Source organism: Amphiura filiformis, chromosome 5 (genome assembly GCF_039555335.1).
Source record: "Amphiura filiformis chromosome 5, Afil_fr2py, whole genome shotgun sequence".
Taxonomy (NCBI): Eukaryota; Metazoa; Echinodermata; class Ophiuroidea; order Amphilepidida; family Amphiuridae; genus Amphiura; species Amphiura filiformis.
Genome location: NC_092632.1, coordinates 22,172,704 through 22,189,074, shown reverse-complemented (window position 1 = coordinate 22,189,074; position 16,371 = coordinate 22,172,704). Strand labels below are relative to the sequence as shown.

Below are 16,371 nucleotides of genomic sequence, written 5' to 3'. Positions count from 1 at the left end.
CTTTAGGGAGGGGTTAAACATGTTATGTTCCTTGTTTACTAAAAAATCAATAACGTGACACACTTCTAGTTTTGGAGGGGTCTGATTTATAATGAAACTGTCTAGGGCTTTGTCAATCTTTTGGTTTTTTCCATTATAGGTCCTGAGATATGACCTACATTTTGTATTTGAAGAAAAATGAAACTCACTGAATTTGATTGGTTCTTTTGGCAATATCTCCAAATTAATTCTACTGTCATAAATCATTAAAATACCCATCACATAGATGACATGATCTGATCCACTCAGTCCAATTGTGTATTTGAAATGCAGGCAAATATAAAGGTGGCAGGGGGGGGGGGGGAAGAAAAGAGGCATTTCAAAAAACAATACTCCTTTGCAAAAGACTTGGGATTTTTAGCATTCCAAACTTATTCAGGGAGAAATTACCTCCTTTGGTCTCAATGGATCAGATCTTGTCACATTTCATATAGTGCTCATAACACTTGATGATTTATCAATTCTTAAACACTTCAGAGGTTCCTGCTATCTTATTGGTTTTTAGCCGTGTGAAATGACACAGTATAACACGGTTGGGTGCGTGCAAGTCGTCACAATATTTGTACACGCTTTTTGAACCAATCAGAGGTGCATAGCAACAACGGGATTGATCGATTCTAAGCCCTAGGTAATTCCTTGTAAAATGTAGGATTTAAATTTGGTATACTTATGATTAATATTTTTATATAAATTGAAGTGTTTAAGAATGAGAATTAAAGTATTGTTTTTAGCCACTGTCGTGCACCCATCTCATATAACACGCGCAACATCATTATTTTAGTAAGCAACTTGGCTTCACCTCATTGTTGTACTTAAAATGATGTCGCATGTGTTATATGAGAAGATAGATGCACGACAGCAGCTATTATACTTTTATTCTCTAAATAGAGAATGTAATGAAAAAGAATGTGCTAAATAAATGTTTGATATCAGCCTAATGCATTCAATGCATCAAGGCTTCCATTTGAAACTGCAACTAGCCATTTAATTGTAATCGGGACTATTCATATTTAATCTTTTGACAAGTTCAGATTCAACACTTAGTTATAAATAAAATACAGGAAGAACAAGAAATGACAACATTACAAGTGTTTTAATATCACAAATGTTTTAATCTTCCAATGTACAGTCCATACAATATTTCAGAATATTTTTATGTATAATGTACATGTTTTATAATAAAAATTACTCCCAATTGAGGGGGTTTGAGAAAAAAAATATTGTGGAAGGGTTTTGAATCAAATTCTTTTGCATCGAGAGGTATAGATACTGTAGTGATTCATCAGGTTTGTTATTGTTCAAATAATACAGATTGTTTTTAAAAAACCAATAAATTAGTGGCGAAGTGAGCATAAAAAACTCGCCAACTGACATTTTATCTGTCTTGATCAGTCGGGATCTAGATCCCACCGTAGCAGACTTCACAAATTAATATGACTGATCTAGTTGGTGAGTTTTTCACCATCACTTCACCACTAATTTGCACTGTATTATTTGAGAGGTATCGATGTTGCTAATTTTCTTGAATTAAACAAATCGGATGGCATTACTATTTTCCAAGCATGCATTATCCTCACTCTATACCATTTTTCACCCTGGTGTGGGCACAGCTTCAAGTAGCTAGTGGACACTCAAAGCACTAGTGTACGCATGCAAGCTCTCAAAAGGCGCCACATAGATGTATGTGCGAAACAGTGGTCTCCACGAGTTGAGATCACTGCCACATCAGGGTGAAAAATATAACATTGTATAGTTCCCTTTGAGAGTTGATATATTAGCATTCCTCATTGACATTTGACACCTGCTCCCACAAAATGAGAGGTAAATTGCAAATCTTTATTTTTGAGTTATGACAAGATTCATAATCTCTTGAACGAAAGCTTTATTAACTTACCAGGATTGCTCCTTTTCTTCTGTGGCAGCTTTATGAGAACATGTCTCTTATATGGATGGTCCAAAGTACAAAGTACAAACAAAACTAAAATCATGATTTCTGAAACTATACTAAAATGCAGCAAACCTTTTACGAGCGCGACTACCGTGATGTTGCAAATTCGGCGCTTACAACGCGTACGGCGCACAGTTCATTCATATATTTCCACTCAGCAACAACATATCGCCTTAGCAGCCAATCAGAGACAAGTGCGTGCAACGCAGTATATACGCGATGTATCCTTACAATACGCGCTCGTCAAAGGTTTTCTGCATTTTAGTATAGCATTTTCTAAAATTGTATTCCACCATGGTTAATTCTATTACCTCCACGACCCATTATTCAAAATCGCGCACTGTGATTTGTTGAAACGCGTCACGTGAGAGCCCATTATTCTGCAATAATGGGTCAAGCGTCGGAACACATTCTACGCACAGCATTACGCTTGGTTACGCGTGCAATATTTCCGCGATACGCGCTGTCACTTATGCGTACACGCTCCACCTTGAAGTAAACCACTTAAAATATTTGTGCCAAAAAATGACATTTTCTCTTTAAATTGCACTATTTTCTGGTAATAGAATAGAAATAAAGGGTCCATTATTATCCTTTACATCAAATAATGTGTCCTCGGCAGTAAAAGCGTTTAAATAATGGGTTCGGCTGCGCCGCCCATTATTTACGTTTTACTGCCTCGACACATTATTTGGGTGTAAAGGATAATGCATTACCCTTTATTTCTTAAATTAAACACCTGACACTTTCATTATAACCTGCAACTTTACGCTCATTTTGTGGGAGCAGGTTACATCTTTTTGTTTATAGTAATGTACTAACAATTATAAGATATGAAATTCCATTGCAATTTATTTTAAATTTCCACACAAATTGACAAAAATACAATTTCATATATATGTGCAGCATAAAAAAAAAACACTCTACATTATTTTGCTGTTCAATCAACTTCTTTTCACCCCCAATATGTCAATAACATGTAACAACTGAACACTTATACAAAAGCTACATTGAAATTAAATATCTTGCAATCAATTACAGTAACACAACAACATTGGGTTATTCCAGTTGAAATCCATTCAACCCCTATGGTAGATATGACCTTAATCTTCCACGTAGATAGTGTGAATTTCACAGGGTTACCTAAATGGGTGACTCCATTAGAAATCTACACCCCCTGTGTGGGAGATTAAAGACATTTCTTCCACAGAGAATGTATGGATTTCAACTGGAATAACCCGTTCCATCAGATACAGATACTGAAATACACACAAATTCTCACTCCCTCTTTCTATAACATGGTCTCAGACAAATTGCAATCATTCTATTTCAAATAAACCCTAACAACTACAACTGTATTGCACTGATTAATCAATCAAGTCAAATGAGACCATGTTGTAGTATCACCACCATTTTCACATTACCATTACAACATGCAGTGAAGTCACTATATTCCATTTGATTCCCAGTATGAAGCAATTATGAGTGTCAGTATCTTCGCTAGAGTTAGAGGTTTGGCCATCATTTGAATCAAGTTACTCATTCTAATTACACCTTTAAAATATTAAGCCAGTGATGAAAGCAAGAACTGGTCACACATGGATTTCCCTACTTTTTCTCAACAGCTTTCACTATTTAGCATATCTGTCAAAGGCATTAATTTTGCCTGGCCCAGGAGCAAACCCCCCCATCCAAAATCACAGGCAGACAGGTTGCTAGCTAAGACACTGCATACAACATGCTTGTTTTACTTATGTACCTAACAAGAAACAGGACAGTGCACAAAGCAACAATTGGAGACTAAACATAATAGCAAGGCTGGACAACAGAAGTAAGAAAGTTTAAGCCCGATGTGGGCACTGACAGCATGCAGCTCATTTATAAGCCACTCACCCAGGCCATGTGCCAACTCCTAAAGTCAGCCAAGCCAATATGCCAACCCTGTCAGCATGCACTGGTACCTTTACTGGGCTAGAATTTTGTAGCAGAGCATAAAAATAAAGCTTTCAAAAGAATTTGGTAGGATTCATTTGATTCTTGCAAATTATCTACTTTTTAGATTTTGGATATTTACCATGAATCAACTCTGATTCATCCAAATCTTGTTATGAGAATCTTGATGAAACCTATTTATGCCAAAATTCTAACCCTGCCATAATAGTGCTTTGCAGATGTTCATGTACATATTGCAACAAGCATGATTTATTTGACAGTCCTACTGAATGTCACTGCTTTTTGTAAAGCACATCAAAATTGTGCCAAGATATTTAAATAAACATATTAACCAGTATTTTATTCCCAAATACAAAAAGAGTACTTGCCAAAGCAAAAAGCATACAGCTTGTCAAGCCTTGTGACATACAATAAATTTATGCTTGTATTTTTACTGTATTCTACCTAATTAGCCCTCTTTCCTACTTGGCACCCCTACATAATTTTTTGAGTACCAACTGTCCAAACACCTCCCTTTTCAATGCACCTAAATTCCATCTAATGTCTGGATAAATTACCTTTTCAACCTTCTGTTTATGATTATGAGTTTGCAGATGCACTGTATGAAAGTTTAAATTCCCATTGACTTGCAGTTTCTAATTTTAATAAGCGTTCCATGAAAATGACTGCCATAAGCGCCTGGGCACTAATTAGGTAGAAGACGGTACAATATTATTAGTCTTGGTAATAATAATACTGTGAAGTGATGTTAATATTATTCAAGGTATGTTGGTCTATTTCCTTTTGGATCCACTGAGAATGTTCAGAAATTTGCCCCTGGTCATCTCCCGTGCTGTAACAAGAAACAAGAAAATTCAAAAATTCATTTAGCACAATCAGTTTTCAGGTTGTACATTCCAATTTTCTCACCAATAAGAAAATTTGATATTTTCAGACAAGGTTTTGATAAGCTTCGGTCCTGTTGTCCATGCTTTAATTTCATATTGTCTTTGTTTCACAGGTCTATGTTCATTTATAAATCTGTTTTCATCCTGATATACCATGCACTACTCCTTTATTATAATATAAGCCTACCCATGGCAGTCCACCTTTCAACATTGGTCATTTGGGCCTTATTGCTTACACAAAAACTTGATTTTTAGCAGCTCAAGTCACACTAACATGCCCACTTTTGCCGATCATGCAAAAAGTGATCAAACCTTGAGTAAGGAAACAAGGCAGAAGCGTTCATCTTCCAGGTGTGGTTAATCATAGAGTTGTCTACTACTCTCTATGAATCAGCTCTAGTATATTATATTATAATAATGGTACGGTTGCTTCACATACTAGCCTCTTCCTCATACATTTGCGTTCTTGTTATAAGCAGTATCTCTATGAGTAGGGGAGGCTTTTACCCACATTGTTAAGGTATTTGATTCTGGGCTTATATAACTCATCCTCCATTGTTTTACGTTGATTTTCAAATTCTAACAAAAATGACAATGTAACTGAGTGATACTTACATTCTTCTAAGCCTAATTGGTAGGCCAAATTCTGTAAACCCTTGATTTTTTCCATCAAATTAGCAGTGGTCAGGCTCCCTAGTTCTGAAACAAGATAAGAAGAAAACTTTTCCATGGTTTGATGTTCTTTCTAAAATGATTGAATAATTCATATTTTGACACAAGACTACATTTTGACTTCCTTGATGCTTCACATATTTCTCCAAATTTGTTTCATCAACAACATATGCGCTATCTAATTACTTTCAGCTAAATCTATATAGCAAATATCACATTAAAATGCAACACAGCTAAGATTATACAACCCATATTTTATAGAATTGATGGATTGTAAAATTAAATGGTTTCTGTCTTCAAGTATATGTTATTTAAAGACTCTTGCATCTTTTTACATTGTTTAAGCATTCAGATGTGTGAAGAATGATGTCTCACTAGCTACTAGATGCACCTGTGTATCAACGTGGTACCAAGATGAAGGTTTAAATTAAGAAATCAATTTAACCCCATTCTTTCAGATTTTTTTTTAGGTGGAGTTATGTGCTTTACATGATTACATTACATTGTGTCATGTGCCTTACCATTTAACATGTCTATGTCATTCTTCTCCAAGTCTGCTTCCCATGGAGGGGAGTTGTTCTGTGTAAGAGGCTGTGAAGAGAGAATCATGAATACAGTTCTTTGAAACTTTACAATTTCATTGTATATTTATTTTCAGAGTGAAGTACTAGTAAAAGAAGTACAAACTATTATTCATTCCACATTCTATGAAATAACATATTATTATTATTAGGACTCATTCCTTCACACTAAGCAAATTTTAGCCTTTCGTATTGAAGATATACATTTCATTTTCCAAAAAGACCTACCATTGTTGTGTTATGTCAGCTCAATGTTTTGGTTAAATTGAGTTTTAGAGGGCTTTATAGAAGGGTTTTTTTTTGCCAATTTGGGGGCATAAATCTCGCCTTTTCTTGCATATTGTAGTTGCAATCTGATCTGGATTTTGGATAAAACAATTATATGTTCTCTATAAGTCTATCTATAGAGGACAATTATAGTTGTGACAATTATTAACACACTGGTCCATTCTTCTTTGAATCCAAGAGTAAACATAGCCTCTGCCGCAATTGACATTCCAAGAATTTCCTCTCCCTTGAAGCACAGTAAATTTGTTCACGATTGTTGGGAGTGGCTTTCTATTCCTTGTTCTTTGTATTCAGTTATGTTTCTTTCTTATCTTTCCATAAAGTCAGCATGCTTATATAGGCTGTTTAGCCTGGCTTGAGCCTGGTCACATCAGGACCCAAGTGCACCTCCCCACAGAACAAATAATAACTAAATAAATAAAACAAAATAAAAAACTTACACTTTTAATGGCAGCAAAATCTGAAACACCAGGAACTGTAATAGAAAATTAAAATCACTTATTAGAAATTTTGAGAAGGAAAAGAACCCACTGAAAACTAGATATTAGATTGCAACGAAACAAGGTAACGAAATGATTTTATGTGGTCCCCTAACTCATGTTACACTTTTTTTTAAGCGTAATGCGTACGTTTTGGGCTACCAATAGAAGATTTGTGTAATAAAAAGTATGGGTGGATATTTTAAGTAGTTGAGCAGAAGTGAACTACCTAAATACTTGCAGGAGCTGAAGATAAATAATATTTGCTGAAAAAAAATCATCTTTTTCATCCTTAGAATGCTCACTATAGGGTGATTTCTCGGAAGGTCATTAGTTCAATCTGCTTCCAGAAGACATGATGCATACATAGAGCACAAAAGAAATCCCCATTTGAAGCGATGTTGATTGACTCTTTTGCTTTGTACTTGTTCCATGCATCATGTCTTCTGGAGGCAGATTTGAACAATGACCTTTCATGCAATCCCCCTATATGGAATTTTCAGAGTTTTTGGGAGCCACTTTGAAAAGCACCTCTAGAGGTGGGATGCTGAGATCCTATGTTAGATAAGTTCCATGCAGAATTAAGACAGATTTTAAGTCACATAAGACACCAAGTGGCACTTTGATTTTTCTTGTGTTAAGTCTTTTTAACACAAGGTGTGAAGTGGAAATTGGTCTATTTTTACAAATATGCCCTCTAGCTATTGTCTCCGCCATATTTGTGATCAAAATTTTTGCTGAAATTAAGCATAAAATATAATAGCAACAGAAAAATTACATTTTTAGCATTATGGTAGCCAAATCCTACAATTTATGGCAATTTTTGACAAGTTTTAGGTACTTTGGAGGCTATTTTGAAAAGCACCTTCTATCCACCATTTGACAAGGTTGCAAAGCCGTTGCATACATTTAAAAATGATTCCCCATGCTTCAAAGTACAAGAAACCATATTCCCTGAATATTCACAGAATCACTATTTTCATATTGTGTTGTAGGATGCACTTATTGCTTTCACATGAAGATGTCATGTGCTCATGTCCGAGAATTAAATAGAGCAACAATAATACCACACTTTGATTCCTTGTGCAATTTTACTTACTTTGTTCTGGCCAAAGATCTGGTGATGATCTGTCAAGAGTCTCGAAACTCAGCAATGAGTCATCGATACCTGCATTCAATTACAAAACAGATGGATAAAATAGTCAATTTATAAAATTGTTTTCAAAGGATTCCTTTTATTTCTTTGACTTAACTTGTACAAGAGGCTGCCTCTTCTATTCTATGTGTGCCAAATAGATTTGATGTGCCAAATAGATTATAGATTTGACTCGCCGAATTGATTCATACTTTACCTTTTTAACCTTTTCTCATCTCAGCTGGTTCTGAGTTTTATCTGGTATCATTTGCATTTTTGGTTGTTAAAATTTATTTGTGCAATTAATCTATGTAGTTTTGGTGTTTTTAAAATATACTGTAAAGCGTGTTGAGATTTTGAATGTAATAGGCTATATTAGAAATAATGAAATATTATTGTTATTGTTTTAAAGATCAATTGAATGCCAATCCCATCATGCCAGGGTATACAAATTTAAGTTACCAGTATTATAAATTTTTGATGGGGCCAGCCATTTTGTTAACTCATCACAATCAGACACTCTTTCTGCAAAGCCATTAAAATCTCCAGCTTTACACTTTGGAGCTGTGCAATTATTATGATCCCCCCAATCCGCGGATGAAAATTTTCAAACGGCATGTCAAAAATGTCTTAACATCCCCCCCCTCCAATCTCGACCTGCCCAAAAAAATTAGCCCTCTCCCTCTCGGCCTGCCAAAAATTGATTTCCCTCCCTTCGTTTGTCACATACAGGCGTCAACATTGGGAGGATGATTGTATGGACCACCCCCTGGCAAAATATTGGGGGGGGGGGGATTTATCCCCATTTTTAGCACATGGTCCTACTTCACAGTTTTTTAATCCCCTATTCATGTTGCGTGAATCGCTCTATTGTGGACCATCCTTTTGATACTTGAGTATTTGGACAAGCGGAACAGTTTTGACAGGCCGTCTACCTCTGTTTGTAAACAAACGAGGAGGTCGAAATTGTCCTCCTCGCCGAATACGAAAGTCAGCGTAAAAGTACGGCACTACAATCAATGAGCCCATCAATTGATCAATACCTGCACAAAAATACAGGTTACTCCAAACAGTTGTGGGACATATTATAGTACCATGGTAGGTATTATAGAAGGAGGTTCCACAGAAAAATCCTAATCCACTCAATAGGGTTAAGCCGATTACGCTATTCAACGCGAGTCATCACTTGAATGGATTTAATCAGTGCAGTCCCTCAAACACGGCCTTTGATGGTTATGCGACAATATCGATCATCTATTTTAAAATTTAATTTAAACAGACCCCCCCAGGTGACCCGTACCGGAAATGGATGGTATTAGTGCCCTTTTGCATCGGTCACATGATTTTCGATTGCGTCATTGTGTTTGTGAGTTCAAGTTGATTTACTAGCGAAAACCTGATCGAATTCCCTCATTTCCTGGCAAAGTTACGGTGAATTTATGTATTTTTTCTGATCATGATTAGTAATACTGGCGGGTGTCTGCGGGACTTTTACACCAGTGGAAATGATTTGGAAAGGTTTTCCAAGACTGGCAATGTTGTTTCTATGATCCGCCAAGCTTGGCCATAAGAAATATTGGCGTTATAAAATTACCGGAAGTATTAAATTGTTTTCCTTTGTTTATGGTCACGGCCACAATGCTTTGTGGGTAAAAATGACGTCATTCTGCTTAGAAGTCGCGATAACAGTGGTTCATAACCGGCCAAGCTCAATAGATAAGAAGCTTAGCAAATCGATAGTGCACCATTCATACCTGATTGCTCAGTGCAGTACGGTATCGACTCATAACGATCATATAACTAGGGAACTGGGTTCGTGAATTCTCCTTCTACCATGATAGTACGGTATGGGTTCCACGTAGCTTTGTGTGCGCCTGAGCGAGGTCGGACGTGTTTTTTCTGTCTGCTACATCTCAGAAAAACTTCGCCTTATTTCAACCATCTAGAGGAATAAATTTCCATCATTTCCTCGTGTGGACTGTATACTTAACATCTGAGCTTCTTTTGGAGTGATTTGTTCCGCTTTGGGTCTGAACTTTTGCACATTTTTCCAAGTAAAATTCTACTCGTGTGACGCTGATTTTACCAATACCAAGATGGCGTCCAGCATGGAGGAGTTACGGTAGACGGTTGGGGCGGAAGTAGTATTTAGTAGTACTGGCGGGCGCTGGGTGACCCTCTCCTTTTGGCTTATTTCTTCGTCTTTATCATCATGATGAAGTATAAAACATCTGTGAGTATGTTCCTTGTCGTTTTGTGTATTACTGTGGGACTTATTCATGCAACGATGGAGTTTGATCATCAAGAATTTGATCACGTGGAAAGAGTCTTGTCATCGATGGCATTGACGCCCATCGTGGATGTCGCTGATGATTATCATGATATTTATCATGTATACGATGATGATGATTTGTTTAATATATGCATTGAACACATTTATTCTGAAAATATGGACTCATACTGTTATTATTCATTATGTAATCTGAACCAAGTTGCCCTACATGTAGAGGTACCTGTTGATGTCGCTGATATCTACATGTATTGTATTGCTGTTGATGTCGCTGATATTTATTGTATCGCAGATGTAGGAGTTGATGATTTTGATATTTATATTGATGACTGGTTTAATATATACATGTACATGATATTCATTGAACATACTTGTTACGTAAACATGGAATCATTTTGTTGTAATTTATTATGTAACCTGAACCAAACTGCCCTAGAGATGGTACCCTCGGGACCATTTCAGTTTGGTTCGCACCCTGCTGATAGTCTACTTACTGGATTGTGTGGTAAGGAAAATTTACTGAAACCAATCTCGAGCAGTAGCAAAAGTAAGAGACTGACTTTTGCTCTATCTGTGCTTGTTATGTATTACATAATCCGGAGACACTGAGGTAAACCCAGGTCCTGATTTTCCATGTCCTATTTGTGCACTGGAATGTGACTGGGGACAGCCCGCTGTCCAGTGCGACAACTGTGATTGTTGGTATCACACAGAATGTATGCACATAAACTCAGTTGTGTACAAAGCACTTGAACACAGTAACGTGAGTTGGATTTGTTGCCAGTGCGGGATGCCTAGTTTCTCAAGCTCGCTTTTTAGCTCTCGTTTAACGGTGTCCTTGTCAAATAGCTTTAGCACCTTAGCTTCACTTAGCGAAAGTGAGGAGCTATTATCCCCGCTGGCTCAATCCTCTCCAAAACCTTTGATAAGAGTAAATCTAAAAAAGATAGTATGCATACTGGTGAGAAAACTAAAAAGAAAACTCAAAGACAACCTCGTAACCAGACTCGTCAGCAAATCAAGGTTATGGTGATCAATTTTCAAAGCATCTGGGGCAAAGTTGCTGAGCTAGCAGTTTGCCTTGAAAATCATCAGCCAGATGTATTGATTGGTACTGAATCTTGGTTGGATGATGGTGTTAGTAATTCTGAGATTGTACCCCCAAACTACTCTGTAGTTAGGAAAGATCGTGTGGGTACTTATGGCAAAGACGGTTATGGCGGGGTTTTTATCGCGTACAAAACCGATCTTGTTGTTGCCCATCGTGTGGATTTAGACTCAGATACTGAGATTCTTTGGATCCAGCTGGAGCTTTTTGGCAGTAAGCCAGTTTTGATTGGAGCTTATTACAGACACCCAAGCTCCAAAGGAGAAGTTTTAGAACAACTTGATTTCTCCTTATCAAAAATTGATTCCTCAAAATGCCCAAATGTGTGGCTTGCGGGGGATTTTAACCTCGCTGGCATTGATTGGGAAACCCAGTCAACCCTTCCACTTTGTCCTAAACCTGGTCTATGTAGACAATTGATAAGCATAGCCAACGATTACGGGTTGGAGCAAGTTGTCAGAAAACCCACAAGAAGAAATAATATACTGGACCTCTTCTTCACCAACAACAACACACTGGTGGATAAGGTAACTGTCATACCTGGCATCAGTGATCATGATGGTATACCGGTGGTGACTATCAACATCAGACCAAAAATACTCAAATCCAAACCGAGGAAGGTTTATATGTACCACAAGGCCAATCATGATAAACTTGATAGTGATCTTACTGAACTGTGTTCAGTTTTTGAGTGTAAGGACTTAGGTCAGTGTTCTGTTGAACAATTATGGTCAGAATTTTCTGATAACATCAAACTGACCATGGATGAAAATATACCATCCAAATACGTGACCAGTGGTAAGACATCACCCTGGATTAACCACAGAACCAAACGCCAATAGAAACAAAAACAAAGGGAGTATAATCATGCCAAAAGTACTGGTGATGATAAAAAAAAAAAAAAATTTCGCTCAATAAGGAGGAATATAACCAGAGAGACTAGAAGACTTTATAGAAGTACATAAAGGAAGTATGCATACAGGGGAACAAACAATTTTGGTCGTTTATCAAGAGCCTGAAAAAGACAGTTCAGGTATCCCAGCACTCAAAGATGAAAATAACATGCTTGTGACAGATAACATCAAAAAGCAAATCTGTTAAACAGTCAATTTGAGTCTGTCTTTACACAAGATGATTCATCTTCCCTACCCACCATAAACTCACCCAAATTTCCTAGTATGCCTGACATACATGTTGATGTGCACGGCGTTGAGAAACTTCTCAACCAACTCAACATTCACAAGGCCCCTGGCCCGGATGAAATACCATCCTACATCCTGAAAGTCTTTGCATCCAGGATTGCCCCCATTCTTACAATTATTTTCAACAAATCCCTCACTTCTGGTATTCTACCAGAGAGCTGGCGTCAGGCTAACATAACCCCAATTTTTAAGAAAGGTGAACGCACAAAACCATCAAATTACAGGCCTGTTTCTTTAACATCTATAAGTTGCAAAATTCTTGAACACATTTTACATTCTAACATCATGTCCCACTTAGATAATTACAACATCCTCACAGATAAACAACACGGTTTTAGATCCAAGCACTCATGCAATACCCAACTCATACAGACAGTCCATGATTTTGCTCAGTCCTTAGACCATCGTAAACAAACTGATGCCGTAATCATGGACTTCTCGAAGGCTTTTGATGTTGTTTCCCATCCTCGTTTACTTTTGAAACTTGATCACTTTGGTATAAATAACACCACTCATCGTTGGATTTCAAATTTCCTGTCCCAAAGAAAACAAAGAGTCGTCGTGGGTGGCGACCACTCTGAATGGGTCCCTGTGCGCTCAGGTGTTCCCCAAGGGACGGTCTTAGGCCCCCTTTTATTTTTAATTTTCATAAATGACCTCCCTGAAAACTTGTCATCCCAAGTGCGTTTATTCGCAGATGATTGTGTGATTTATAGGGAAATAGTAAATGACCTCGATGCAGAAGCCTTGCAGAAAGACCTTGATACCTTGTCAGTATGGGAGAGGACTTGGCAGATGAGATTTAACACAGCAAAATGTTTCACTTTGAAAATTACCCATGCTCGTAAACACATTTTCACACACAAATACAACTTAGGAGGTTCAATATTACAGGAAACTGACTCACATCAATATTTAGGAGTAGAAATTACAAAGGATTTGAAATGGAAAAACACATAAACCAGATATCAGCGAAAAGGTAATAGGGCACTTGGTTTCATAAAACGCAATCTCAGTTCTTGTACTGAAGACATCAAACACACAGCTTTTAAGACATTCATAAGACCAACCATCGAATACTGCTCCGCTGTATGGGATCCTTATACCCAAGATCAAATTTACCAACTGGAAGCGATCCAGCGTCGAGCAGTAAGATTCATCAAGAGCGACTACAGTAAGCGCACAAGTGTTACCAAATTAATGAAAGACTTAGACATGGAGACACTTGCTGACAGGAGGAAGATAGATAGACTTTCCATACTACAGAAAGCCAGAGAGGGTCATCTGGCCCTGCCAGTACAAAACATACTTCAACCAACCCACCGTCTTACTAAACGAAGCCACGCAAATTCATACCAAGAACTACAAGTCAACAAGGACGTTTTCAAATACTCCTTCTACCCAAAAACCATCAAAGAGTGGAATTCTCTACCAGCAACACTTACTCAGCAACCAGACCCATTAGCATTTAAGAAAAGCATACAAGATCACATCCTAAAACGCATCTAAGCAGTCTTCACTAGTGCGCACACACTAGATTCCTTCCCGCTTGACTCCACTTGGAGTGTTGGAAAGTATTCAAGCAGAAGCAGAAGCAGAAGCAGAAGCTGTATTACAATTACAATCACTATAGCCAAAATAACAAATTCTCGATCATGAGAGGATGTACCTTCTGCGTCAGCGTACTTTTCATATTATTACTATTAGTCTTAGAATAACACAATCGCGCGATCTGCATGACCGAACCTTGACCTCAAAAGCTGTGTTTGTGCCGTAAGCGCAGGTCTTTGCGTAGTACGCTCGACGCAAATAACTGTGCGTACCTAAGTTGGCTCTCATGATCGAGAATTTATTATTTTGGCTAGTATATCAATCATGACTATGCATGTATGGCAGAATCGATCAGGAATTTATTTATGTCCGAGTGACGAGTCTGATACCAGAATTTCTCAAGCATAATAAAACATGTAAATGAGATCAGATACTACATGTAATATAAAATATACTTTGTAAATAATTTTAACCTAGTTGATTTCATGTTTATAACACAATAGATGTTTAATGAAGCTGTAAAATTGTCATATTATGTGCTAAAACATTACAAATTTACCCGCACTCGGCGAAGCCATGATTGCAAAGGTCATTCATGTCATTTGGTGTCATGTCAATCAATCATCTCTCATCTAGTGATGGGCAATATTTCTGAGGCTATGAAGTATCGACAGTGAATACTCAAAGTGAATTCCTCATTCAGTTGATGAATCCATAGTAGGGATTAAGGATATGCCCCGGCGAATTAACCCAGGGGGGTGGGCCCCGGGGGTGGGGCCGTGGGGGGGGGGGGTCTTCGAAAATGTTTGTACGGGAATGTGCTACGCCTGCTTATTTCAAGGATTGGACCGTCAAACTTACCAGGAAGAATTTTAAACAGGGGCGGATCCCCGTAGGCCCGCGCAGATTTCCGACGGAGAAGTCGTCTCTTTTGCAATCAGGTTTAGTTGAATGCCTGCATTACACAGTAAAATGGGATGTTTTGTGACCTAATTTGACTTTATGACATCGTCATGAAAAAGCGGAATATGTTATTTCTTCCGTTCACTCTCTGTTCCATTCCTTGTTATATTCTCTTCATCATGTTTAAGTTGATTAGTGTGCAATACTAAATCTAGTCGTTATGAAAGACAAACCAATGGATTTCTGAGTAGAAAGTAACAAACTTTGGCATTTTTACACACAAATATGTCCGTCATTGAAGCCCATACAAGTTTGGAATGATTATAACTTCAATTCAAAACGAAAAAAGCTATAAGGTTCGTTCAAGTTGTATTCTCTGAAGTTATCAGCTGTTTTAATTCTGAAAAATAGTGTGCCAAAATGTAGCCGTTATGAAAGAGAAACAATGCTCACCCTAAAACAGTGCCCAGGACAGTGTAGGGAATAATCAATAACAGTTGCAATACATTAACAAAAGGATGTATTGATCTGGAACGATATGTGCACAACACATAGAGCTATACATAGATATAGTGCATGTATGTAATATAGCTCTATAGTGTGTACATTATAAGAAATTCATTTTATGAGACTATCTGGCCTAAACTTTTCCATATGCGGTGGGGGATGGGGGGATTTCTTAAAATATAGTGAATCTGGCACCTTTTGGCGACAGATTAAGTTTATGGTTCAAATGCGCAAAAAAAATGCCATTTTGAAGCTAAACTGATGAAATATGTGCAAAAGTGGAATAATGGCTTTTGGCCAAATATTAATTTGATCAGAAACCCACATACAGGCGTCAACATTGGGGGGATGATTGTATGGACCACCCCTGGCAAAATATTGGGGGGTTATCCCCATCCCCCGGATTTACGCCTATGGCGGATCCAGGAATTTATGTCGGAATTTTCAATAAGTCCGACTAGTTTGGCTCAGGCTGGTAAAAGCCACTGAAATTAATTAGGGAGCAGGCCCGTACGCAGGGGGGGTGCAGGGGTGCTCCCCCCCCCAAAAGTATACAAAGAGTCCCAAAATTTCACAAAAATGAGTTTTTTTACGCTTTTTTGGTCTAAAATGGTCCAAATTTAGGAAAAAAGTCCACTTTTCACGAAATTGCCCCCCCCCCTTGGGAAAAAAGTCCACTTTTTCAAAATCAGCACCCCCAAAACAAAATCCTGCGTACAGGCCTGTTAGGGAGTGTCATAAATACCTTGATGGGAGCTATATGTAAAACGGAGGTGGGCAGACTTAGTTTTCCCCGGAGTTTTCCGCTTTTAACCCCCAAATTTCTGC

The 16,371-nt window shown here is 37.7% G+C and overlaps 2 protein-coding genes across 2 annotated transcripts in view; one reads left to right on the top strand and one right to left on the bottom strand.

Annotated features, from left to right (window-relative positions):
• The window catches only part of LOC140152801 (probable methylmalonate-semialdehyde/malonate-semialdehyde dehydrogenase [acylating], mitochondrial), an 80,802-nt gene that overhangs the window by 23,069 nt on the left and 41,362 nt on the right, over positions 1–16,371 (top strand). The gene's annotated exons all lie outside the window — the stretch shown is intronic.
• On the bottom strand, positions 2,822–14,736 carry LOC140152799 (protein lin-52 homolog). Its single transcript, XM_072175298.1, has 6 exons — positions 14,693–14,736; positions 7,947–8,015; positions 6,809–6,843; positions 6,021–6,090; positions 5,443–5,526; positions 2,822–4,772 (listed from the first exon to the last, which is right to left on the bottom strand). Exons 1-6 carry the CDS (start codon positions 14,724–14,726, stop codon positions 4,714–4,716), a joined length of 351 nt encoding a protein of 116 aa, XP_072031399.1. The 5' UTR covers positions 14,727–14,736; the 3' UTR covers positions 2,822–4,713.

Excerpts from the sequence above, each read along its gene's own strand:
- LOC140152799 (XM_072175298.1), bottom strand. The coding sequence starts at position 14,726 with ATGACCTTTGCAATCATGGCTTCGCCGAGTGCGG. Across the intron at positions 6,091-6,808 it reads ATTTTGCTGCCATTAAAAGT|CCTCTTACACAGAACAACTC; the intron begins GTAAGTTTTTTA and ends CTCTCTTCACAG. Across the intron at positions 4,773-5,442 it reads CCAATTAGGCTTAGAAGAAT|CACGGGAGATGACCAGGGGC; the intron begins GTAAGTATCACT and ends TTCTTGTTACAG.